Source organism: Egretta garzetta, unplaced genomic scaffold (assembly GCF_000687185.1).
Source record: "Egretta garzetta isolate BGI_Z169 unplaced genomic scaffold, ASM68718v1 scaffold30, whole genome shotgun sequence".
Lineage (NCBI taxonomy): Eukaryota > Metazoa > Chordata > Aves > Pelecaniformes > Ardeidae > Egretta > Egretta garzetta.
In genome coordinates, this window is record NW_009258383.1 from 6,031,042 (window position 1) to 6,058,700 (window position 27,659).

Sequence of the window (27,659 nt, forward strand, 5' to 3'; positions counted from 1 at the left end):
CTATGCAGAAAACTAAGGAAGAAAACACTCTAAAAAGCTAATAGCTTGAATAAAGTGAGTAAGATGTTAATGGTTTCCAGTAAGATTATTAGAATTATATCATTAGACTTTTATTAACTAAATTTAAAATAATGGAAAATATTCTTGTTATTCACTAGGTAGCTTACGGACTACCCAGAGCTGCTGTTGACTGACAGATGAAGGATAAAGGGGGAATTGGGGGATTCACACTTTGGAAGACAGATTTATATGATTACTTTCACTATTTTTTCTTATCAGAGGAACAGGTCAAACATTTCTCACTACTGAAGGCAGGTGTCCCTGCTCCTGGAGAAAACTGGGACCTCTTAATGCTCTATGAGTGGGTTTCAGGCTTCTTGATAACGTGGACTTAGTGAGTTTAGTAACACAACTCACTTCTGAGCTGACTTTGTTTCCTTGAGCCTGCATCCTTTTTAAAACAGCTAGCAGCATTTTGTATCCCAACCAGTTATTGGAATCAACCTTTTTTTGGGACACCCTGTATCTGGCACTGGAAAGAAAAGTCTAGAGATTTGTACTAGCTCTTAGCTCTGCAACCGAGTTAGGACATCACCGATGTTTCTTCTTTTAGCTTGGCCTTTGCCTAAATCCGTTTCAGTGAGAAAGCTCTCTAGGGCAGTGACTATATATGTTTAGTTTCTAGTACACCCTAACCCTGACCACAAGGTGGTCTGTGAGCATTGCAGTAATAGTAATAATATATAACACTAACTGTGGGCTTTGAAAGGACATCCATTCTGCAAATGCATTTCAAAGAAACACAAGCAAAAGTGTCACTTACTCTCTGAAAAATGGATCTGCTAAGCATTTATATTTAAATTAAATGCTTTTATGTGTTCATTGAATGTTATTTAGCAAGTATATTATAGTGAAGGCATGTTACCTATTGCCTTAGAATGAGGATTTTATTGCTTTTTCATAGTTATCTTTTGTATCAGCATTTGGCAGCTAACAAATGAAATTTGCTTGCTAAGGTTAAATTGTTTTGTGCTGCTGCTCAGCCACACAGATATAGAGGATGAGACAATGGAAAAAAAGTGATTTGCTTTTTTGGGCAGACATAAGAATATATTAATATACTGTGATCTTGACCTGTCTTTGAAGAAATGTTTATTCTCTGAAAGACAAAGAACTTAATTCTTGTCTGAATCACTCCATTGAAATTCTGTTCATGCGGGAGATGTATGAATGGAACTGCAGATAGAATTGGCCCAAATAATTCAGTGTGGTCAAGGTGGTGATGCTTGGAACAGTCTGAGGTCAAAGCAGAATGGACTCCAAGTATCAGTCAAAAAAGATGAAGGCTCTCTGGAACTTGGTATGAAAAGTTCTTGTTTCTCTGTCCATTTTCAGTACCACTGCATTTCCTGACTCATGCAGATTTGGGACCAATCATGCCTGATTCACCCCAAACCCTGAATTTGTTATGCTTTATAGATAGTTTAAGAAAACATGCTGTTGAGTAAATCCTAAAGCCTAAAATTATATGGATTCCAGCCTAACTTTTGGACTCGGGTATTTTCTTTAAATTTCAAAAAATTTCTGGAAACCATGCTCTACAGGTATTCCTTTAGTTTAATTCCATTTTTATAGGCCAGTTGAATTTTTTTACATACCTGAGAAGTCCTTGTGATACAAGGTCAGAATAATAAATTTTATGTTTTTATTCTTTATGTAGGAAAAGTAATATAATGCCATCACTACTTTATTAGTCTGCAGTCTTTCTGTTACTGTGCAACTTAAAATACTTCAACCATCAGCATTTGGAGAAAGTTCATGGGTGTAGGGCACTCCATTATAATTTGCCTTTAAAGGCTACATTTCTTCTAGTCACCCTGCCTAGAAATGCAGTTATGGATCAAGACACTGGAGCTAGTTCTGAGGTGAGCTGAAGAGATGGTAAACTGAGAATACACCGTATTTGTACTAGTATAACCAGTGCTCTAGGGCTCCAGTTTTTCTATTTATAAGTTGAGTTAATATTTCTTGCTAGGTGGAAATGTTTGGACCTTTGCTGAAGACTAGAAAAATCTCCAAGGAGTTTATGAAACTGGTGCTCAAGTTTTGGTTAAAAAATGAAAGTCTTTCTGTAATTTGAAGGTGCTCAGCAGAATTCAGCAGGCATAAAATAATCCCAAAGATGTCAATTTACTGGACCTTGAACTATCTTGTATTCAGCTTGCTTCAGTACATCTTAATATGAATTTAAAGCAATGTATTAGAACTACTGTATGTTACAGGAGAGGACTCACGGTCCTCCACAGACAAGCTCACAGCGCTGCTCATTATCCTAGAAATCTGTGCGCTGGAGCAATGTTCATGTATTTCCTTCCTAAGTTTTTCATTTCAGTGTGAAAAACTTAGCAATGAATAACCTCCTTCAACTTATGTGTCAATGCCCAAAGGACTCTTAACTCATCTCAATTTAAATTAATGACCTCAGTGATAGTACTAGCAATTGGACCATGGCTCTCATGAGCCAGATATTTGCATATGGAATTTGATTAATCCTGCTGGCTATTAATTTTCACTTTTAATTAGGTGTGATACTATTGCAGGAAGAAAACACAAGACTACTATCGGGCACAGACAATGTTGATTTTCTAGTGGGTATTCTATTCTGTTTTGTTTTGCTGTGCTAGGTTCCCTCACAATGTCTGTTTGGAACAACTTAGAAGGGTACTAAAAACTGGTCTGTGCAAGTTCAGGGTTAATCACTGCAAACAAGTACCATACTGAATAAATACTACTAGCTTACAAGAGGTAGAGAAATTGGTGTATGGTATCCCTTTCTAGCACTCTGTAACTGTATTCCTCTTAATGGCATAATAGGTCTCTTGTCATACCTGTGTCCAGAGTCACAGAAAGACCAGCTAGGTAAGCAAATGGTGGTAGTACTTTTTCTGAGGCTACTTGGTCTCCCTGCATCCTGAGCAAATGTGCACTGATGGTAGAGTCCTGCTCGGATTTGGATCAAGAATAAATTTTTCCTGGATCTTGTAAATATGTAACATGTGGTGCTTCCTAGTTTCCAATAGGACAATCTGTATTTCTTTGACATCTCTGCACTTTTGGGAGCATTGCAACGTGTTTGCATATGTTGTAGCCAGGAAACCAATGTGCAGCACTTGGCTTGCCCAGCAGAGCCAGTGCCCACGTGCTGCTTACTGCTGAGCAGACCCCTGTAAGAATTAGCAGACCTTGACAAAACCACCAAGAAAATATCAATAAAAACTAATTGAGTACTCTTGCAATAGAGTAACTGTTTAATCTTCTCCTTCCTTACCAGAACATTAAAGAAACACACCTCTTTCCTCAGAGATAGATTTTAATAGATTTTGATATCCATTGACCAAATGAATGAATGATCAATACCTATTAAAGAAACACAGTTAGAAAGGGAATATATTGCTGCTTCTTGTTGAAATTCAGAAAGAAATTCTTATTGTCTTTGTGATCACAGCAGACTTCTGAGAAGTCAGTATGCATATCTTCAAGGGCATAAGGTGAAGACGAAGGCATAAAAATTAGCAGGGACATGCCAAAATCCTATTGAACTGTGGAATGTCTTCCTCTGTGTTTTAAAAATGTCTTTTCTGAAGTATTCATCTGTTTGTAATAAATGGATAACTCATAGTGAACAACAGGCAATTTTAATGAAAGGAATATGTACTTTTGCAATAGAATTTCCTATACTTGTGCAAGTCCTTTTTTGTATTGCATGAGCATCTCATAGAGATATACACTTTCTTTGTGTGGAAATCATCAAATCTTTGGTTGGAAAAGACCTTTAAGATCATCGAGTCCGACCGTACCTGCCCACTACTAAACCATATCCCCAGTTACCTTTTCTACCTGTCTTTTAAATACCTCAACTACTTCCCTGGGCAGCCTGTTCCAGTGCCTGATAACCCTTTCAGTGAAGAAATTTTTCCTAATGTCCAATCTAAACGTCCCCTGGTGCAACTTGAGGCCATTTCCTCTTGTCCTATTGCTTGATACTTGGGAGAAGACCAACACCCACCTTGCTAAAACCTCCTTTCAGGTGGGTGATAAGGTCTCCCCTCAGCCTCCTCTTCTCTAAGCTAGAGAGTAAATGTGCACTCTGTCAACACTGGGAGGATTTAAGTCTCCTCAGAAGACATCTTCATTCAAATTCAGGTCTAGAATGCACCCATGAATATCTATGTGGAAAATGACTCAGCTGTATCAACATTCTAATGCCTTTCTTTGCAAAAATACGGTATAAGACACGGTAGCAACAAAATATTTGGGTAAAATGTCGGAGTATTTTAATTTTATTAGGCTTTTACATTAACAGTGGATGATTCCAAACTGTATCTAGAAAATTATTAATATTAATAGAGCATGTTAATAGTGCACAGTGGCTTTGTCTGTTATATAGCCCTGGGAAATCCTCTGTTTAACCAGTGTGAAACACATTATAGTCTTTTTCACCTTCTTCAGAAGTTATGTCTAGCCATATGAAAATGGCCATTTTCTTCAGTGTGTTATATGTAAAGAAAACTACAGCACAAATTTTGATTAAAATGTTGCTCTGTGGCCTTTCATATAAAATCTAATTTTACTTAATATTACTTTCTACATGTATGCAGAAAATGGCAAGCCAATATTAATAAAAGAAGGCTTATAGGAATCTTGAATGAGAACAATAGATCCTTGACAAAATTTATTTACCTAGCTAGACTTTCATTTCAAAGTTAGCAGCACTCTGTGATACTGGCATAATACAGGGGTCTTAAAACTCTGTTACACATTTTTAACCCACGTTAATTTATTCCATGGAAGTTTAATCTCCCGCTGAACAGAGATGGGGGGAATTTTCAAAAGTCATAATCCACTGAAGTAAAAAATCTTTAATGACAACATAGGCAGCAGGCTTCAAGAGTTTAGTTTAAATTCTTTCTAAAAATGTAAAACGTAGGGCAAGAGCTAATAGGATATTTCATACAGTTATATTTCAGTCCTTTCCCAAATCTTTATAAATTCACTTGCATCTCCACCATTAGAAATATTTGGGCTGAATTCCTGCACTTCTAAGGCGAAAAGAAGAAAGCTGTAAAATTGTAATGTGAAGATTTTCACAGCATATTGTAACTCATTTGGTCCTTCAGTTCACAGGCTATTATGCAGGATAGTATAATGTTTTCTAAATTGAAAGAGAAACAATGTTTTACAAACCAAACACCTTCCATTCTGCCTTAACTAGACAAGAAAATGAAAACAAACTACATAATACCACACTGTGTTCATCCTTCAGCTCCTCTGGGTTTTTTACAATTTAATTTAGTGGTGGGTCAGGATTTGGCCCATAAATTGAGCTGAGAGAGTCCATCCATTTCCTGTGTATTCCAGAAACACAGTTTTACACTACCCGTTAACTACCACCTTTGGAGCTGCCTAGTTCTGGAAGTACTTATAACTCAGACAACACTTCTTTTTGTTTGACCTGGAAGCTCCCCTGGTGCCAGACATAAACTTTTACAACTCTGCTTGGTCTGAGCATGCAGGCATCAAGTGTCTGCCTGAACCCCACAGGAAAAATGCTGCTGCTGTGCTAGATTTTGTTGTGGCCCGCTGGACAAGAATTTAGGTGGCATCAAATGAAGCTAGGAGGTGACTTGTTCAAACAAACAGGAGGTGATGGTTCCTCAGAAAGTCTGAAGTTAAGAGGTAGAACTACTGGTTGCAGGGTATTTCAAATGCTGGAAGTTTCAGACACAGGCAAGATCTTGTAAGTAATATTTGTTGAAGGTTATTAAATTCATAGCCACAAATCCACCTTAAGAAGTCCTTGATCTGCAAAGGTTTGAAGATGGGAAAGATTTTCTGGTAGAAGTAGTATATTTTTTCCCTTTTTTTTTGGATTCTTTGACAAAAAACCCAACTTTTAGCCATTGTTGGATACATTTTACAGGACTAGATGAACTTCTGGTTTGACTTGCCAATGTTCTCAAGCTCTTAAATTAAATTGTCTACTGCAATCATGCCCTTTTTCTCTGAAAGCTACCTTTCTGAAGGAAAAACAATGAGATTCCATCTTTGAAAGACAAGAGTAACAGCAATGCCTGTCTTCACCCCTGATTTCCAGGAAAAGTGTGGAACATTTCTTAGGCCTGGCTTTTCATGGCTTCCTACCATGGATCTGTGGTTTTGATTCCTGGTTCAAAGTTCTGAGCTTCCTCCAGGCAATTAGAGGAGCCCAGATGTTTAATTCTGAGTCTGATTCCCACTCCAGAAGTTTGTGAAAGGAAAAAAAGCCATAGGTTCTTACAAAGAGCTGTACTGCCACAGCTGAGAGGGCAGCACTGGCAGAGTGAGGCAGAGAAAAAGGAGAAAGAGAAAAATATCAGTTAGGACATTGCCTCCTGAAGAAATGTCTCCATAATTACAGTCTAAGTCTGATTGATTTCAAGTGCCTATCTGTATATTTAGATGACCAAACACTTGTTAAAAGACTGCTTACTAAATATTTATTTTTAGTTACTACTGATCAAAACAGGCTCAGGAAGACTTCTTAGATTCTAAATACCTATGAAAATCATTTGTATGATTAAATCAAACCCAAAAGGTAACAGAATAGTACAAAGCTACACCATTTCCAAAAGGAAAACTCCATATGGGAAATTTCCTATATCTAAAAGAAAGGAGGATCAATACTAGCAAGTCTGCACACCTTGCTGTATGAATAACATGGCACAAGCTTGAGTGTGCTTGGAGATGTATAGGGAGCAGTGGACTTGAACATGACTAGAGCATTTCAGCAAGTGTTTAGATAGAGCATTGTCCCGCCTCCAGCCTGCAGCCTTTGTGTTTTCTCCATTGTGTTCTCTCCAGGGCAAATTTTAAAACCATAGGTCAGATTTTTCTTGCTTACCCTTAGGCATCTAGATGAAGAGCATTTATTCAGTCCTTGAAGGTTCATCAATAGCTAATGGAGATAGAGGACATAGTTAATTCTGTTTCTCTCTCTCTCTCTTTATTATAGAATAAGCCTAGATGAATAGTTAGATCTAAGATCTGCATTCCAGGTGAGTGAGGTGATCATTGAGTTGATTCCCATCCTAGATCATGGACTGGACTGGCACAGAACATGTTCTGACTCTTTCCTAATATGTGGTGGCAGGTCGTCACTTTCTTTCATCGGTCTGTTACCGTTCACAGGGCTTGTGACAGTGTCGCAGCTTAGCCCACAGTCAACATGAATGCAAGGGAGAGGAGATTCTAACATAAAATTTGACATGGTAATTCTTAAGTATTCTATTTGGAACTAACCACCGAAGGTGTTTTATCACCTGTGCATTTCCTGAAAGTTATTTGAGGCTTGCTCATTTTCAGACTTAGAACAGGCAACTTGCATTGTGTAGAAGAGCGCTGTAGAACTGTAACTTGTGCTAGTTATTTTTCTTTTGCAGAACAGCCCACTGCAATATCTTAATATTTTATGATCAACAACTGTTAAGAATTATAATGTCTCTAAACAAAGCAGTGTCTCTACTGTTGTACTAGTGCCCTCGTCTATCTGTGGTTACAAATTTTCTAATTAGTCTTTGATTCTTAGTCAGATCTCTAACAGATATCAACTGATATAGGCTCTCTAATTTCAAAGATGCTACATTTCATTGAATTTATATCAGCTGTCGTCAGCTGAATTTATATCAGTTTCTGGTCTTACATAATCTCTGTTGTGTGAATGATGAAAAAAGCTCAGGTAGCCACATTTTCTTTCTAACAAGGGCCATCTGGACAAGCACAATAGCTCATGGATTAAAACAAGAAAAATACAGACTTTAAAGGTGATCTGAGCACAGTTGATAGTATTAAGCTGATCTTTATGAATCCTAAGGTAGATCTACACAAAACTTACAGTAACAGTGTATATTAAGTTCTATTTCCTAACTTAAAGGCAGTATATATTTTTACCTTCCCTCTGGTTTCTGTGTGATGAAAAAATCTATTTTTTATGCTTAAGCGAATTATCCCAAGTGATTACTTTACAAAATATCGTTGAAAACTTCAGATGCTTCTTTTTCTATGGCCAGTAATGGAAGGAGGTCACTATACAAATTCTGCAGGGCTCTGTACAAGGACCTCTGCTGTTCAATATATTTGTAAATGACCTGGAAAGGTGGGTGAGAAAGTTTGTTGATGACACAATATTTCAGAGTAGAACAGATAAGAGCCAACAGCGAGGAATGGTAAAAAGATCTTATCAGAATTATTAGGCAGTAAATTAAGGAATTAAATTCTGTGATAATAAATGTAATAATGTGACACGTGGGGAAAAAGTAAATCAGATTGAGATTTTGGGGTTATGGCAGTTCCATGCAAGCATCAGTTCAGTGGTCATTAGTGATCAAAATCAAATAAAGTATTATGAATTAGCAGAGAAAAAAAAAGAGTGAACGAATAATATAAGGCCATTTGCCACCATAAAAGACCATGGTTCTGCCACATCTTGAATATTGTGTGCCATTCTGGGCTCCCCATCTTAAAGATGGAACTGAGAGTAGAACTGAGGAAGCTCAGAGAAGAAAACAAAGGAAATTCAAAGGTATAGAATAGCTTCCGTGCAAGGAATTATTCATGTGACCCAGAAGACTGGTACTTAAGGCAGGAGGAGTGATCAATATTTGTTTACCACTATGAATAGATGTAGCTGAGGCTTGTACTGGTGGTCTAGAAGTAGGCTTCTTTATGTAGCTAGAAATCATCAAATTTTCCGCTCACTGATATTTGTAGAATAAATATGTAAAGTGTAGCAGCAAAGTGTAAGCATGGGAAACATGGATAGAGACTGAATTTTCCATCTGGATAATGAAAGATTCTCCAAAGAAGGTGTCAGGAGACAGGTTCAAAACAAGGAGTAAGAGGGAATAGAGTTGTGGAACTCATTGCTGAAGGATATTATGGAGGTTAAAAGTTTACAAGGGGACAGGGGAGAGAGGACAAATGCACAGAAGAGCAGACTACTGAGAATTACTGAAGTGGAAAACATGTATGGAAACCATATCTAGCAGAGGAAACTAGAAATATTTGACAGCTGGGAAGAAATTAGGGGAATATCATATCCTTGCCATGTTCTTGCTCTTCTCCAGGCATCTTTTATAGCTGCTATTGGAGGCAGGAAAGTTTTCTAAATGAGTCTTTGGCTTGATCCTGCATAGCCACTTTTGTGTTCTCATTTGACACAGTAGATCAGGTTTTATTGTTCCATTTGTCAGATTCGTCCAAGTTTGCATTTTTTGATTGACAAATCCACATGCTTATTCTTTCCATGTCATGTAGCAAAAAGGCTTGTAAGTTAAAACCAGAGAGGTCTATTTAAGTGAAATATTAATGCATGTGGTTTTCCATGTATGTCCCCTCTTTCCAAAGTATTAGGTGTGTTTTTCGTGTTTTGCTCCCCCTGTTATAATAATATCTCCATTAAATTTCATTCGCAGTTTCTTTGTTATGGTCAGATTTCTGTGGAACATTGGCTTTGACTTGTCTGGAAATTATTCACTAATTAAAATATTTCCATGACACCAGTAACTTTGTGCAGTGTGTACACAGGCATAGGAAGAAAATTTGCTCAAAGTAACATGGTAAAGTAGGTCCAGATTTCCCTCCACCTATTGCATCAACAGGATTAATGTGGGGAAAATGGATCCAGCTAAAATTTTCTGAGTGCTGTCCTGCCTTAATAACAGCCCAGCTTATAGTTATGTTCACCAGTACTCTCCTACCCATGCTATATCTGAGATATCTGACCGAGGAAAGAGAATTATGAATCCTTGTATACAGAGCATTTGCAAACACAGTGCTGCCAAATTCTTATAGTGCTATGCCAGCAAAAACAATCTTGGTTTTGATTAGTTATTTACCTGAAGAGAGAGATTTTCCACCTTGAGTATTAGATTGTTTGTTTACATTTTCATTTGCCCTCAAGTAATCATACATTCAGAAGAATAAATACATAATTTCTAAACCAATACTGTAATTATAGGTAATGAACTGTAATAGAGCTAGAATAAAAGGAAAAGAGTGAGAAATCAAGAGGCATTCTGTACCTCTTTGAATGACTATTTTTTTAAATCTCAAATTGATCGGTCTTAAATTAATGCTAATATACCTAAGGTTGATTTTACACTGAGAAGAGGGCCTAAATCACAACTTGAGGCCTTCATGGCTCCCTGTGATCCCTTTCCAACTTTGTTTTCGCTGTTCCAAATGTTCAGGTTTGACCTGTCAAAACATTCAGGGCTCAGTGTCTTGACAGAGAACTCAAAATTTTCTGAGAGTAATAAACTGCCTATCCTTTAGGAAGTCCAAAATGAACTGTACATATTCATTAAAATACATCTAATGATGTTAAGCATTGTCATAAAAAATTCGTCACCCTCAAAAAATAGGGTGCAGAATGAATGGTGCATTCTATTTTAATGGAGTGAAAACTGAATTATGGGTTAATTTCTGTATCTTTTTTAATGATGCTGTGGGATGTTGTGCCCAATGAAACCAGTGTCTTGCTCCTTCCTAGAAGCAGAAGAAGAAATGGAATAACAATTTGTCATTATCCATTGGAAGAGTTACCAGGCAGTCAGCTCCTTGTACCTTTTTGATATCAGTAAACTTGAGTAGGTAGCAGAAATTTGTACTTTCCATTAAAAGTACAAGACCAGAACAAAAAGGTCAGTCTGCTGTGCTTACTGAATGCTTTTCCACTGACATTTGTAGCATTGGATACACATTTCTAAATCTTTTTGCTCCTTACTATTGTTCTATAAGGGCACTACTGACATCATAATCATTCAAACCACTTCTAGCTATGCAGTCATGGAGGAAATCCCCCTCCTCAGCCCTTTTGCAACATTGATATATTGCACTGTAGTGGTGCTGTGGGTTAACACTGGTTGGCAGCTAAGCACCACACAGCTGCTTGCTCACTTCCTCCCTTTCCCCAGTGGGACAGGAGAAGAGGAAAAGAAGAATAAAAGCGAGAAAATTCGGGGGTCAAAATAAAAGAAAGTTTAATAAGTGAGGATAAGTGGAAGAAGAGAGAAGAAAAGATGCAAAGGCAACACTTACCACCTCACATGCTTAGAGCGATGCCCAGCCAGTTCCTGAGCAAAATATGGCTAATCCCCCCTAATGCCCCCTCTTTTCCTTTTAATTGTTAAGAATGATATTATATGCTATGGAATATCTCTTTGGTTAGTTCAGGTCATCTGCTCAATTGTCTCCCAACCTATTATGCACCCCCTCAACTATTCACTTGAGGGACCGAGAGAGAAACAAAGGTGACCTTGATGCTGTGCAACCACTGTTCAGCAAGAGCTAGAACATTAGTGTGTTACCAGGGTTTGGGTCACAAATTTAAACCACAGTGCCATAAGAGCTACTCTGAAGAAAATTAACTCTGTCCCAGCCAGGCCCAGTACAAGTGGGCCAAACTTTTCAATGTTTCATCTAGGAGTGGCACTTGGCTGTGGAAAAGAAGGCAACTCTGGTTATAGTGAACTAATTGATAAGGTAGAGTATGCAAGTTTCTGAATTACATGCAAATATATTCAAGGAAGAGGACAAAAAAAGCCACCATAGAATTTAGGTGGCTCTGTGTTTTAGCTCTCCATTAGCCATTTTAAATCGGGTCTTTCTTCATGCACTGCTAAAATAGGCCTCTGTTTCAGTAAGCTAGTTTTCACGCTGCTAAGTGCAAAATCTCATGGATTTGCATGATCTTTCCTGTGTTATTGCAGCCTTGAAGTTGGAAAGAAGAGAGATGGAAGAAAATTGTGGGTTAGTTCATGTCAAAATAATTGCTGCATTTGCAGAAATTCTATTACACAGAATTGTATTATGGGGTGTGCGAGTCTCTGAGGATACCTATAGCTACTTTCTATAGCGCATAGTATACTAACAGTATATGAAAAAGCCATTGGCTTGAAAATGTTAGTGAAGAATTCTAGAGCTTTTTTATTAACCCTTGTGGGCTGTTTTTGCTAGTGCTTACACAGACACTTGACTAGGGAGGGCAGGTTCAGGCCTTTAATCGTGAATGCAGCCAGTTACCCATGCTGAAAAGCACAGAGGTCTCGGGGCTAACTGCATGACCAGAAGTCTTTCAGGTATTACAAAATCAATGACAGTAACAATCAATTGTATTTGATAGATCAGGTATGTGGTAGTATAGCATGCATGGGATCTGAATCTTCAATTTCCATAGAATATACTGGCTTTCAGAAAACCCACATGTATTGGAACAGTCAGCAACTATTTCAGAAAAATACCTTCTTCCTTTCCTCAGTGTTCATTTTTATATATCTGAAAAAAAGAGACCTTCCCTTCAAAGGTTTTTATTCTGTTACATCTTGTTACATGGAACTTGTAGTGTAATCCTATGAAATGTAAATCATTGGATGCAGAAGGGAAAATAAAGGGAAAACAAACTGTGAGCAAAGAAAAATATAGTGGTAAGGAATCTGTATCCTACCTACAGATTGTAGGTATACTAGCTCTGCTAGCCAACGGCTTAGATTCATAGCAGGTTGACAGATTCATGCTAGACAGGCACATTTTTCCTTTTAACCACATTTCTCTTCTTATTTTGCACTCCTTCCCCATATGCCACAGCAAAATTATATTCTGAGTCTCTTTCTCTCTCCCTGTGACATCTTCATTGCTGCTTCATTAACCACTGCACCATCAGTGCATTTCATTACAGCTTCTCTCCTGGCTCACTGTGTTGATGCTTAGATGCAGCTACAAACTGGCTATCAAAATGTTAGTCTGTGTTGTAATCCTTCCTTCCACTCAAAAGAGGAGGAAGCAATCTCTTTGGCACAATCTGAAATAAACCTCATATTTTATCTATTACCCTTACTGGCCCACCAGTCTGAAATACACTGGGGTGCTACAGTGTGGGATGTGACAGATTTATTTACCTATTCATTTACTGTAAAAGGCTGGGGACATACCTCCTATGTGATCAGTATATTAAGACAATTTAGACTGATTTTATGTATGTGCCTTCAACTGACCTTGAAAAAGTACTGAAGTTAATGAAAGCACGCTTCAGTTCCATGATTGTTAGGAAATGAAAAGGCCATGCTGTGATAGATATCCTCTGTGACATATACCTCCAGTTGTACCAGTAGGGAGGGGCTATGATTTAAATACTAGCTGGTTTCCAATCAGTTTTCTGGGTTGCAAATATACTCAATTCATTTTTAAGTGAAGAGAAAGATACAACTGCAAGTATGATAGGAAATCAGTGGCAGAACACAGAGGAATAAAACAGGCATATTCAGAATCTCCTATCCAGCCATGAAAGGGGAAATACGAAGCTTGATGGCCTCTTCAGAGCAGTCCAAATGTTACAAAAAGTGGAAGTGTGTCTGATGTGAATTTTTAGGGGGTATGGGACTAAGGGTGCTGTTGGTCCCTTCCCATCCACCCACTGCCCCCTGCCAATTCCAGCTCTCTCTGCTACGCTCTGTCAGAGCTTTCTACCAGCGCTGCATGTTAGACAGCTGCGAGGCTGCATCTGTTCTCTGTTTCCACACAATTAAGGCAAAGAGAAAAAATATAAATAAGACAAATTGCTCTGACACTAAATTCTGTGAAAATCTATGCCCGAAGTTTATAAGATTTTGTAAGAACTTGGTGCAAGATTTTGTCTTTTTTAAAAATGTGATTTTTCAGGAGTTTTTTATTACTAGTTTTAAATCGTTGGTCCTGTTTTTCTTGTAAATACATGACTGACTTTCTGTCTTGCACAGATCACTTTTTGGTTTGGGGAGGAAGGTGTGAAAAGAGGATTGAAGTGAGGAAGGAGAACTGCATGTCATACTAAATACAGACAAAGCAAATCAGTAGTTAATCTGCAAGGGACTACAAGAAAAGACTGTGACTCCCCTTGCATTGGTTGACATACAGCACATAGTATGTACAGCTGTCAATGCAAAACTCATTAAAATTTTCAATATGCAATTATTTATATTGTAGTTGTCCCAATCAAGAACACAGACCAATGTGTACTCATAAAATGAGTAGGGAAATTATATTACTATTACTAGATTTATAATGACATGGACTCTGAGCATGGTCAGGCTGGCACCACCAAGATAGCACCCTGACAGTGGGCTCCAGAGGCAGCAAAAAAAAATGAACGTGACTGATGGTGGAACACAGTCACTTTGCAGAGAGAACATTCAAGCAAGAGTACTTCACTCTGAGATGAGAAATGGCCAGTGAAAGCCACATGCACACTGGAGGATGACATGGCTGCGTACCTTAGTTTTTGCAGAACTTCATTGCATACTTACCACTTACAGGCATCATAACAGAAGTAGCTTTCAGGATGACGAATGAAGTGAATGGCTGGGATTACATCTGGAGGCCAGTGTATAAGAGTGGCAAAGGACAATTAAGTAATAACTACTTGGCAAGAAGAGGAAAATAGACTTTTCTGTTTTGTTTTACTGAGTACAGAGATATAATTTAATTTCTAGAAAAAAAAAAAACAACCCCAAACCCTATGATTCTGAAATCTGCCCATTTTTGTCTGAGGTGGGAATGATGCATTTTGTATTGCATGTCTCAATATAACCTTTCTTTCTTCTTCTCTTCTTCTTTTTTTTTTTTTTTTTTTTTCAGGTTACCTGTGCAAATTTAACAAATGGAGGAAAAACAGAACTTCTAAAATCAGGAAGCTCCAAATCCACACTAAAGCACATATGGACAGAAAGTAGCAAAGACTTATCAATCAGCCGACTGCTGTCACAGACTTTTCGTGGAAAGGAAAATGATACAGATTTGGACCTGCGATACGATGCCCCAGAAACTTATTCTGAGCAAGATCTCTGGGACTGGCTGAGGAACTCCACAGACCTGCAAGAGCCTCGGCCCAGAGCAAAGAGACGGCCCATCGTCAAGACTGGGAAATTTAAGAAAATGTTTGGCTGGGGTGATTTTCATTCCAACATCAAGACTGTGAAGCTAAATCTGTTAATAACAGGGAAAATCGTTGACCATGGCAATGGGACGTTTAGTGTTTACTTCAGGCATAACTCCACTGGTCAAGGGAATGTATCTGTGAGCCTAGTGCCCCCTACAAAAATAGTGGAATTTGACTTGGCACAACAGACGGTGATTGATGCCAAAGATTCCAAGTCCTTTAACTGTCGAATCGAGTATGAAAAAGTTGACAAGGCTACCAAGAACACACTCTGCAACTATGACCCTTCAAAAACCTGTTATCAGGAGCAGACGCAGAGCCACGTGTCATGGCTCTGCTCCAAGCCCTTTAAAGTAATCTGTATTTACATTTCCTTTTATAGTACAGATTATAAACTAGTACAGAAGGTGTGTCCTGATTACAACTACCACAGTGACACACCCTACTTCCCATCAGGGTGAAGACCAACACGTGTCTGAGACTGAAGCCTGGGGAATAAAAGAGGTCATATGACAGGGCTGTAACCTCAATGAGGAAGGCCACATCTATTGCCTGGAATGTGTCTACCCGCTGCTGCTGATGTCAAATGGCTGCAAATATGTTAGTGGAAAACAATCTAATGTAATTTTTGCCCAGTCAGCTCCATGTATCAATCTAGTTGTAAATCACTATGGATTTGAAATAAAACCATACACATACACAGAGACACACACTCTTTTCAGCTCACATCTATTGAGATTCCTGTTAAGAGAGCTTTCATTGTCTGATACCTAAGGTTTCAGGATAACCTATCATCAAGCAAAATGGATTAACTAGACAGAGAATGGTTTCTAACGCAGACTGTTATGGAAATCTCTTTGAAAGTCCTTTGAGTACACGCCAATCAATAATCCCCTCTCATGCATTCTACTGCTTGGAGTAGCTGTACTGGTAAATAATACTGTAGGAGTAAATACTTGTTAAAATGGGAAAAATGTGTGTCTAGAGTTCAGTATTCCTTATTATATGGACACAGCAAAGCATCGTGACTTTTTCCAGCATACAGTAGGCACATTCGAGGTGGTGTTAGGTGGCTCTTTTTCTGTGGAGCGAGCCTGTTACTAGTAAAGATGGGCAAACATTTGGAATTTACATGTGGGCAGACATTCTGATTTCTTGTTTCTCTGACTCTTTAAGCTCTTATTCTTTAAACCTGGTTGAGTTTAGGCCAGCTAAGCTACTTAAAAACTCTCCAACTGATCTCTAAGAAGGGAAATGCCTGGCAGAGAACATGTAAGTTATAAGTGGCTGTCTTATCTTTATTACAAAATATTGTAACAAATTCAATATCCTAGTCTTCATTTGTATGAATGGTTTGTATTGTACATAATTTAACCGGTGTTATTTGAGCTGCTTATTAATATTAACTTGTAATTGTCTCTCTGCTTGTTATTGGTTAAAAACAATCAAGGAAATGAGGAATCCATTTTATCAATGTAGCTGTAAACTCCATTAAAAGACAGAACTATGTACAAAGCATTTATTCGGCTAAAGTATTGTTGGAAGCTATACATATACAACATTACAGTCTGTCTGTATTTAGATATTTTATTTCCAGAGAAAAAAAAAGAACTGTACATAAAAATAAAAAATCTTAAAGTTGAGTTTCAATATGTACTGTGTAGATAGTAGTTTAAATGGTTCTGACAAGCGAATAACATTCCAAGTCTGACATGGTTTTCAATCTTGTCTCTTTGCATATGTACATATATATACATATATTTATAAATCTCTGTGTGTGCATGTTTGTGTGTGTATATGTACATGTGTGTGCGTGTGTGTGTGTGCAAATACATATAGACATATGTGTAGAATATATAAAAATTTCTTGGACCCTATTCCTAGCAAGCAGATCTCATTACCAAAGGGTCTTGCTAACTTCAGTGGAAGCCCCCACTCACATAAGAAACTCCAGGAGCAGAGCTTTATTTAAAATGATTCATTATTGTTTAGCAGTGGGGAAACATGTAGCCACTCTCTATGTACACAGCCCTGCCTTTGCCTTAATTCTAGTCTCCTCTGAGGCACTGATTTCTCTTTATGGAATGAAGAGATCCCTTTTTATTGTATAAGGGAATTTTCTTCCTGTAAACAAAAAGCTCATAGCTTTTATATATATATATTTTGTGTATAGTGGCATACTTTATCCCCCGCATCCAGATAACCAGCAACTATAATGAGTCCGTGCTTCAAAGAAGGCTGCCCAAAGAAGAACTCAGTATTTCATCCCATATATTTCAGAATTATCATTCCTCGCAATGCTCCCTTCCCCCTTCCACCCTCATCCCCATGCTCTGTGCTCTTATGTCAAAGCTGTGAATGCAGATATGGGTCATCTTCCAAATATGCACAGGATCATGAACAACTTCTCCAAAGTTCCAATAAATATTCCACTAAAGTTTGAAGAAGTGAGAAGTTTGAAACAACTTCCAGTTGTGGACCTCGGTTGCTGAAATGTGCAGAACCTAAACAAGAATGAAACAAAGCAAGTGGATAACATTATTGACAAGTAAATGTCTTCCTATTGATGTATGAGTAGGAGAGGAGATTTACGTCTTATTATTGCTTTGGCTTCTTCGAACAGATACACTTGTGGGAATTTCTTCATTATATATCACATTTCCCAGGACAACCTTGTGACCCTGGACCCTGTGTAGATTTGGAGAAAGAAATTGTCCAAGCCATACAGTCCAGATTCTGATCTCATTCAGGAATATGCTGAGATACAATTACTTTTTTTTATTTGACAGGAATTGTGATTATACTGGTAGTTTTTTCCCATTTGTGCTCTAAGGAAAGTAACTGTTCTGAATATAAACCATAAAGTAATCTGTGCTATGACCAAGAGTAAAATCTTGGCTCTGTTCAAGTCAATGGGAATTTTTCTATTGAGTTCAAAACAAATTTCCATTTAATAGGATGTAGAATTCGAGTGTTAAAGATGATTAACAATCTTAGCAATTTATATTGCAACTGAGTATTACATGTTTTGTGTTCTCATTTATATTTCTGAAAAATGGATGTGAAATACTATTAATAGTACAGTTTCATTATTTACTTTCTTTTTTAAAACTTCCCATAAATATATGAAGTATATACATTCTGTTCATATATATATATTTATCAATTTGTCAAGTAATATGAATACAAAAAGGAAGTATTTATCATGCAAAGGTTCTGATTCTTTTAATTATGGTAGTTGGTACTTCAGCTGCCTCTGTCACAGTCAGTCATATTATTCTTTAGTCTTAAATCTTTGAAGAACTTGCTATTCTTCATAAGCATTCTTGAGTTTGAACTTGGAAGAGTTCTTTTGGTGATCTGGTTCTGAAACAGTGACCTAATATCAAAATATGTGTGTTAGGTGCTAGTTCATTGCATTTCATTCAGGCTTTTTGGGAAATATTTTGTGTTTGCTAAACTTGTTAAAGAATGTTTTTGTTTTGCCATTTGAAAAAGGAATTTAATTAACATGAATGTGTTTATTCAGTTAAACAATGTATGTATGGGTATCTGGGTCTTCCACATGAACAATGCCTTAATGGGGTGCTAGGCCAGGCAAACATTGCCTCACCATAACTCACTAATTCTAGATCTAATAAAGATGTATATCTCTATAGGTATATTTTTAGGATTAAAGAAGGTTGAGTTATTTATTTTTAAGAAATGAAGATACTAGTTTTGTTCACCTTTTTTTTTTTTAACATTTGAAGCATGATTTGTGTCTTATTTTCACTACAAAGAGAAGTCATCGATGAGGAAATTTTAATGAAAACAATTATTCCTGTTACATAAATACAAGGATCATGCACTTGAGTAAAGTTCAATATATTAAACTTGCCTTGGATAAGTCAGTGATAGAACTTATGTGTCATCTTCTGTGCTTTGAGAAAAGGAATCCAGGATATAGGAAACAGGTGGGTTTACATTGCAGAAATCACTGATCAAAGTTCTAAACAGTGATGGAAAGCTGGAAGACTTTCGGTTGTTAGTTTTATCAAAATACTTCAGCATGGGACAGAAAATATACTTTCTTCCTTCCTTATGAATTCACTTGTAAAGTTTTATCCCTTTCTCTCTTTTCCCAAGTTTGCATGGATCACAAGCAAACTAGTAAATTCATCTTTACAAAGCTCTTGTATTTCAATGTTTCCCTTACTTAAAAAGCATGATGTCAGAATGTCAGAAACTGTTGAAATTTACTGTAATTATTTGCAATTGACTAAGACATATTCAGACTCCATTTATAGGAGAGCAGAATGGAAGTCCTGTAGTGTTCTGGTGCATGTTAGCCTAGTAATACTACTCAAGGGGTTTAGTCAGGTGGCAGTTTTACTGTGATTAAATCATTACATCCTCATGCATTCTGAGTCCTATGTGGTAACTTGGAATCCTGTAGGAATATCATAAACTACTCTGAAAATGATGTGTTAGAGAATGTGGAGGAAAACAGGGATTAAAAAATCTCTGCTACTTTTACAGCAAAGCCAACCTAGAGTTTAGGCAACTGATCTGAAGAATTATTCTTCACCAGAAGACACTGAACTGCAATCTTAGTGTTGTATGAGTCCTCCATGTCCTGCTGTGACAGATGTGGTCAAATTGTATCCGGCTGCATCTGGAATCTTATCTCTAGTGATCTGTACTTAACAATGTGTCTAACACTGCCAGAGGCCTCAAATGGCTGCATCAAGGATCTGTTGTGCTGCATAATACAGAGACGTGTATACAAGACATATTCAGAAACAGTTTTGATGCTAAGAACTTACAATTTTCAAAGTATATTGCAGAGTTCTTTTAAATCATGTGTGTACAAATTTGAGGCATATTGTTTATAATTTTTTTTTAAATAAGCACAGTTCTCAAAAAAGTACTATTTTTCAATACTTTTGTATACATCGATGAAATTCAAGCAATCCTGACCCTTTGCTAAACTTCTAATTCCACTGTATGAGTCTGGAATTCATGAGAAGTGAAGATACAGATTCATTTTGCACAGATATTAAAAAATGGAAATCTTGATCATAATTTATACTAAAGTACTTTGGTGAGTTACCCTGTTACTGCTTTAATGTACAAGCATGAATATTATCTCCAAAACCATTTTGACAGTGCAAGCACAAACTATTGCCTAATAAAAAGTATTTTTCTTTTTCTTTTTTTTTTCCCAAAGAATAGGCAATATCTTACTGAAATTATGCTAAAATCCACAGATGAATTAATTTTCTAGATAAATTTGAATAAGGTTAACACTTGTTACTGTTTGTGGAGGGAGAACTCATTAAAATTAAAGTGCCATTTGTAAAGATACAGTAAATTGCAGGACTGTCGGAATATTATGTTTTCTTGGGTAGTACACACCTGATGACAATGTGATCTAATATGCATAGCATGATCCCTCCGGAAGGGTTGATGCATCCTATGGCTAAAAATAAAATCTTTTCATTATTTTCTATATTCCCTGCCAATTAGTTAAAGTACTATCATTACCCAAACTAACAAGGGTATTACTTGTTTTGTACAAGTGTTTATTTCCTCATTGCAATATGACTATACTTTTTTTTTTTTATTCTGTTTGAAGGGCACAGCTGGTGGATCTCTGCCTCAACTTGGACTGAAATCCTGTGCATGGCATACATAGTTTTAAATCCCTTATCTTAGTTTGCCTTTGGGATAAAGAAACAAATGTATTTTTTTGTAGATGCTTTAGACCAGGAGGAAATCAATGACTTGAACTTTAATTCTAAGAGAGCTTTAGTCCTGTTGTCAAAGGTGGAGCGTGTATGAGATTTATTCCTAGTTCAAAGTGTACCTCAGCCATGTAGCAAGTAGAGGTATTGCTATGAGGGAAGGCTTTAGTGGTCTGTGAAATGAACTTCTGCCTGTTGTTAACAGGAAATTAGAGTGACAAAAATTTAGAAAGTTGAAACAGTTCATACATATCAGCGAAGATGTGGAAATTAGCAATTGTAAAAGTAAATCAGATACTTTGTCCAATATTTTAGGGAAAGGCTACTGAGCTCTTGGGAAAAGCCCAGTGTACTTACAGATCTGTTCATGGAAAATAAGTAAAACCAGAGTTGGCAGAGGCATAAATAACATGAGACCTTCAGTTCCTCATCTAGGTCACAGCAAATCTAAAATGAGATGCAAAAGCCTACTTAGAAACAGGTAACCTCAGGAAAAATGAGGTCACTTAATGGACTGTGAATAAAAAGTCATATTAATTTTTTACAGTATCCAATAGCTATAGTTGTGAAATTTATTATGCCATATTTATGAAGCATCTTTGAATTTCTTGGGTGGAAGTAGAGTATTTTGATTAGTTATAGAGCAAGGAGGTCTTGAGAATATAGCTAGAATTTTTTGCAAGGACTTTTCAACAATTGCAAGATACTCCCTCCAGTGGCAAATACTCTGGACTCCATTCTACTGGCTACATCTAGAATCCAGAACTGTTATTGATGGTGGTGAATAAAACAGAAATAATAGAGCTTGACCGGCAGGAATGATGGTGATCTTTCATTCAGGGCAGTTTTATTTGGTTGGGTTTTTTAATTTTTGTTTTTGTTTAAATCTAGAGGTATAGGAAAGGTATTTACCTAGCAATCATTCATTTTAACCCTCCAAGTGTGAAGTTCACTCATGAACTGTATGAAAGGGACTGATACATAGGCATGTGACATTAAGCATGCTAGTCTTTATTTGCTAACGACCTTGTAGGTCATACCAAGTTAAGAATGTAGGCAGTCAGTAGCAGCACAGCTTGCGTGTCAATGAGACTTTAACAAGGAGATTTCCAAATGGATCTTTCATGCCTTAAGAACAACTAATGAAAACTTTCAGCTGATGAGCTTCAATAAGTTAGCTGTAGTCCTTTGGAAAACATGAGTAATAATCTCTATTGGATATTTGATGCAAACTTTGGACTGTGTTTTTCTCAAGAGCTCACCAGTATTTTCCAGTACTAACTCCATCCATATTACGGGATGATAATATCTCCTCTGCATATCAGACTTACTTATTGGCCACCATTTCTTCAGTCAAAACAGTGAGAAACATTTTGTTATGTAATGTCTCGCTTTTACAATGAAGTATTATTTTCTCAAAGTTTTTCTACCATTGTTCAACAAGCGTCAAGCAAGTTTCTACTTTTTTTTCCCTGCAGACTATTCTGTTATTGAATTTAAACCCCTGAAAGAAGGCTTTTCCTCCTACTGAGGTAAAAGCGTCCCTTTCATTTATTCATGGGAATCTTACAAATTTTCTCCATTTAGATCATTTTGCTAATTGCACAAGTATTACCTGAACAGTTGCCTTTCATTAACCACTCCAGAAGAACTGTGTTGGTCTTTTCAGAACAAGTCCTATTTCCTCGGTCTCTATTACAGTTAAATACTACAAATGAATGCAATATTTTAGATGGAATCCCAATGATAAAGGGTCTCATTACTTTTCTCTAAAGAAATTCCTCTATGTTCATGGTTCCAATCAGGTCTTAAGCTGCAAAAAGTTTACTTCTAATGAGCTCTTCTCTATTACTTCTATTAGAAATGGCAAGCCTTAATTATAGTGCTTTCCAGTGCTCTTTCTCACTCACCATTTGAGTTTTGAAGTACCAGTCTTCAGCTATCTCAGCAGCTGCTTTTCTACACCACTATTTTATGCAGCTCTTCCTCTTTAGGTCCATTTTTAATACAATTCTAACCTCACAGATATAAGAATAACCTGTGAACTTCATTAGCAAATTATTTAGACCTACTTCTAGATAGCTGCTGTGATGTCATATGTAAGAAACAATTTATTGTTATTTTCTGACTGTTTTCTGGTGTGTCCTCTTCCCCATTTGATGTGTTTTTTCTTGCTCTGCTTTCTGTTTGAAGTAATTTTGCCTGTTTCAGATCACATGTGAGTAGCGCTCCACACTAATGTGTTTTACACATAGGAGTGGATGAGATATATAATTACATATTTTACTAAAATTGAGCTACTGAGGTGATTGCATTAAATCATTTAGAAATACTAAGTAAAAAGTGGTAGTGGTACTTATAATTAATCCTCAGGTAAAGATTTAAGTATGTCATAAAAAAAATAAGTAGGTACTTTATTCATAGGGCTGGGAACTGATGTAAAGAAAGTTGTTGCCTGTAAGTGTCTGGATATCACTCAAAGGCAAAGTGATTTGCTTGAAGGTAGAACAAATCAATAATAGAATTTCACACCATTGCTAGTAAATACACACTATTTCCATTTAGTTTCCTGCTATTTCTTGTATGTTTCTAGGTAGCAGGCTAATATACAGCTGTAATTGCCAGCCTGTAGGCTTATTCTATTCCTTCCACTTCCTCTCATTCTCCCCCAGATATTATTAACATTATTTTTAAAAAGGCTTTACTTTGTGTTCTCTTTGCGACTCTTATATGCCTTAGAACATCTGGTGGCTAGTTGCCAACAGAAGAAAATTAACTTTCTGTTACCATTATTGCCCCTTTCACATTTTGAATTTGAAAATTTCCAGATCTTTTAGTTTATCCAGTTGGTACACTTTAAACATACTCTCCATCCTTTCCCTAGCAGGTACTGATTTTTCATCACCCAGTTTTAGATCTTTTCCATCTGCTGCCTTTGTGAGAAATGTGATCAAGTCAAAGACTCCTTTTTCTAGGTTATCTGGGTCCTAATATAAGATATGTTGAACCCATTATAATATGCAAGCTGTAAATTCAGTATATAACCTGTTCAATGATGAAAATCATATATGGATAACCAGGAGGCACATAGAACGCCAGTTAAATAATCAAATGCAAATGAATAATAGAACAACACATATGAATATAAACATAATTTTACATCTAATTGTAAACATCATGTTTATTTATTATTCTTTTCAATGATAAATATAATATTATAATCTTTTTTTTACATATAGAGAAGATGAGGAAGGCAAGTTAGAGGAGATGCTGAAAAGTGGGTGGCAAATGATCAGACATAAAATTTGAGTCCCGGTAACTTTCTCTCAGGCTTCAGTAAACAGATGTTGCTGCCCTGCAGCTAATTGCAAAGAATATATCTGAGCCAGGTACAGGCCACTGGAAGGTCTACATTGCTATAGATTTACAGAGATAAACAAAAGGGAGTTGCAAAGCTGCCTAATTATGAGCTCCTGCCCAGAAAAAGGTTCAAGAATGCTTAGACCACACTTAAAGATGTTTGCCTAAACTATGAATTGTTTTTAGGATTCTCAGTGTGCTTGATTCCCTGTTCACCCAAGGTAATCTGGCCCAAACCTCAGCCAGTACTTCTCAAGCCATATATTCTTGTGCCCTTTCCCCAAGAGAAGCTACTGTTTAAGTTTCTCTCTTCCTCTTTCTCTCACTCTCACTCCTAGAATTGGCATGTCTTACTCCCATTGCTGAGCCGCTCTTGTACTCCTCAGATGGTATACCTCAGTGTTTCCAAAATGCTAGTATTGAAAATCACCATTGCAAATGAAGCAATTCTTTCCTTCCAAATCCCCTTGGGCTGAAAGAACAGACAGGGGTTCTTTTATAGCATTCTTTTACATCTCTGAAGGCTGTTGCCAGACTCAGCCATCAGCCTTAGTTTTTCTAGGCTGAGCAGTCTTGGTTCTTATAGCATGTTTGACTGTATTTCTGTGATTGCTCTAAAACTTGCCTACCCTTTCAAGTGTGGAACCCCAAAGAAAACAGACCATTCTGGCTGATGTCTTACTAACAGTGAGCAAAGCAGAATATGAATAATTCTTTCCTGTTTCTTTCTAAATACTAGTAACAGCGTTGCATGTAATACCAATACCATAGTTATTTTTAATCGTTTATCACTGACTATTCTGGGTATGCTGACTACAACTTGCTTATGCAGTAATGCTGCCTAACCTGTAATTCCACATTTTCTATTTGTGCATTTGATTTTTTTCTGCCTAAGGGAACATTTACACTGGTAAATTGCAGTAAGACGGTACAAATTTACAGCACACCAGCTTCTCTATGCCAGCTTCCCCTGTGGATACTTGTAGCCTGCACTAATGCCGGCTCTGTGCAACATGTGGAGTAGACAACATCACCCCAAGCCATATTTACTGCTTAGCAAGAGAGTCTGCATGAAAAGTTAGTATGCAGCAGCGAGTATACTGTAAATTCATGTCTTCGTTTGCTGTACTAACCTGCTTGTGTAAACAAGCCCCAAGTGTAGTACTCTGCGCTTGTCTCTATTGAATTTCCTGTTGTTGATTTCAGACTATTCCCCTCGTTTATCAAGATGATTTTGGTATTCAATAACGTATCCCTCTCCTCTCCTTTTCCCTTTCAAAGTTACAACATCAGCTTTTCATAGTCTTTTAAGATATTGTAAATTATTGCAAGATGGCACAGGTGGGGTATTAAGATTGCCAGAATAACCACGAGGGCATTTTTACAGTTACAGTTTTTAGAGTACAATCACACAAGTTTGAAGAAATTATTATTTGGTGACTAAACAGAAAACTCACCAGATTATTCACCAGAAGAGATAACTTTCATGTGTTGAGGGAATGAGATGCTTTTATCATTTATCTGCTTTTGGGAAGAAGGAAGGTCATCAACTTTAAACTTCAAGTAGATTTTTGTGTGTAATGTCAAGGCAGAAAAGTGTTTCTCTTGGAACTAGTGACAATTAATGAAGGCCTAATTCCTTCTCATATCAATGAGTTAATTCTCCAGAGGAGGATATCTGTAGTCTCTTTGGGATTTATGGTGATAGTTCCTAATGGATTAGAAATAGCCTTTACCTTTGGCCTGTTAGTATCTATATGTTACAAATATAATCTTTGCCTAGAACAGAGGTTCCAGTTTGGGGAAATGGCTTTTGTATAAGTCTAAGACAACCTCCTACATTTTAATGGGTACCACATGCCTAAAAGAAGCTATGCAAGGTTGCATTATATGTTAATACTACCTTCTCATCAAAACAAGAATTTTGAACTTTGTATATATTATTTCACTTTGATCATCATTAAATTTTTGTCATTTAGTTTTAAATTGAATTTATTCTTTCTTAATAAAATTTTAACTGCAAATATTTGGAAGACAAAGCTCACCTATGGCTACTCTTTACACTGTTTTACTATTAGCTGTCAGCTCTCTGTTTACCTCTGTTTCTGATGTGGCTATCATAACACATGGAATAGCTTCATGTTGAAAAAAAAGGTGCAGGTCTATTTGGTTACTTGCAGGCAGAGACAGACTTTGCCAGTGGTCTCACCTGAATGGATATGAGGAGGAAACCATATAGCCGCACTAACACACTCTCCTGTGCTAATAAACCTCTGTGATGGGTTTAAATGTGAGAAAGAACATCAATGAGGTGATACAGTTTCACAGCTTTCAGGTTGGAGGGAGGTAAGTTCACAGGATAGGCCAACTCAGTTCAAGCCTGGCTGTAAAAAAATACATGAACAAACCTGTGGAGCCTGGACTGAAACCAAGGAAGTGATTTCATTTAATATGGGTCTCCTTTCTGAAGACTGTTGGTAAAAGTTTTCTGTTTCTTCTTCTCCTCACCTGTTGTCTCCAGCCTCTCAGGTTCTCTTTTTCTCTGAATTAGATCTCATTACAGCTGTAGTATAAGCTGAATCAGCCCTCAGTCCTTTCTTTCCTTCAGAACTGAACAAAGATTTCCCTTTTAAAGTATACAGAGTTCATCCTCACCATTCCTATGGGAACCACCTAGCTACAACACTTGCCTAGAAAGTGGAAGGCATGAATTCAGTTGTCTACTCTGTCAACTTCCCCACTGTAGCTGCATTTTCTAAGGCTACAATTCCTATTCTTTTCTGTTCTATGAGCTCTGAAAAAGCCTACCAGATCAAATGTGTCCAAGGGTTCAAGAGGAGAAATACGTCAGGCTTAGGCATATGTTAGACATTCAAATATTCAGTACTTAAGCAGAGCAGAAGCTTTCAAGTGTCCTGGAGTTTTATTGTTAAAAATTGTGAGAAGTGTCGATTTTACTTCCTCTCCTGACAGACAAAAGCCAAAGGAGGGCAATTTTGGTGTGAAGTCTTTTGGGGAAGGGAGTCGTCTGGCTATTCAAAGTGACTGTATGGCCCATCATCAGCTAAGCAAGAATTTTGTGAAATTTTGGGTTCACTGTCATAAGGATAAACTTGATGGGCTCCAAGGTGCTTTTGTCCTTCTGTGAACCTAACCTCTACAGCTTAATTAAACAGAAGAAGGACCATTTACATTGCAATGGAGGGCAGTGTCTCTCTATTTACTTGTTCACTGATTAGTCAATATACTAAGAGTTCATTTGCAGTGTTGTTCACTATTAGAACTAAAATACCAATTATTCTCTGTTGCCTCACAGCCTGACCAGCATAAATTGGCTCATTTCCTGCAGACATTCTGTCAGAGGTGGGTCCTTCCACTCTTCAATTATTTCTATTTCTGTTGTTATAAGTCCTGTTAATTATCAGCCTAAGTAGAGGACAGTGTGAAACCTCGCCTTTCCAAGGACTATGCCACGGGGAGGAGACAATGACTGCTGAGCAGCTTTTCTGTGTGGCACCACATCAGCTTTTGCATCCATATAGTCTCTTCTCACTCATGCTGAT

At 37.2% G+C, this 27,659-nt stretch overlaps 1 protein-coding gene across 1 annotated transcript in view; it reads left to right on the forward strand.

The window, feature by feature from the left end:
• The window catches only part of NXPH1 (neurexophilin 1), a 141,461-nt gene extending 125,993 nt beyond the window's left edge, over positions 1 to 15,468 (forward strand). Inside the window, exon 2 of the mRNA XM_009642085.2 lies at positions 14,707 to 15,468. Within this exon, the coding sequence (XP_009640380.1) occupies positions 14,707 to 15,468 (762 nt within the window). The remainder of the gene's footprint in view (positions 1 to 14,706) is intronic.
• The last annotated feature ends 12,191 nt before the right edge of the window (positions 15,469 to 27,659 follow it).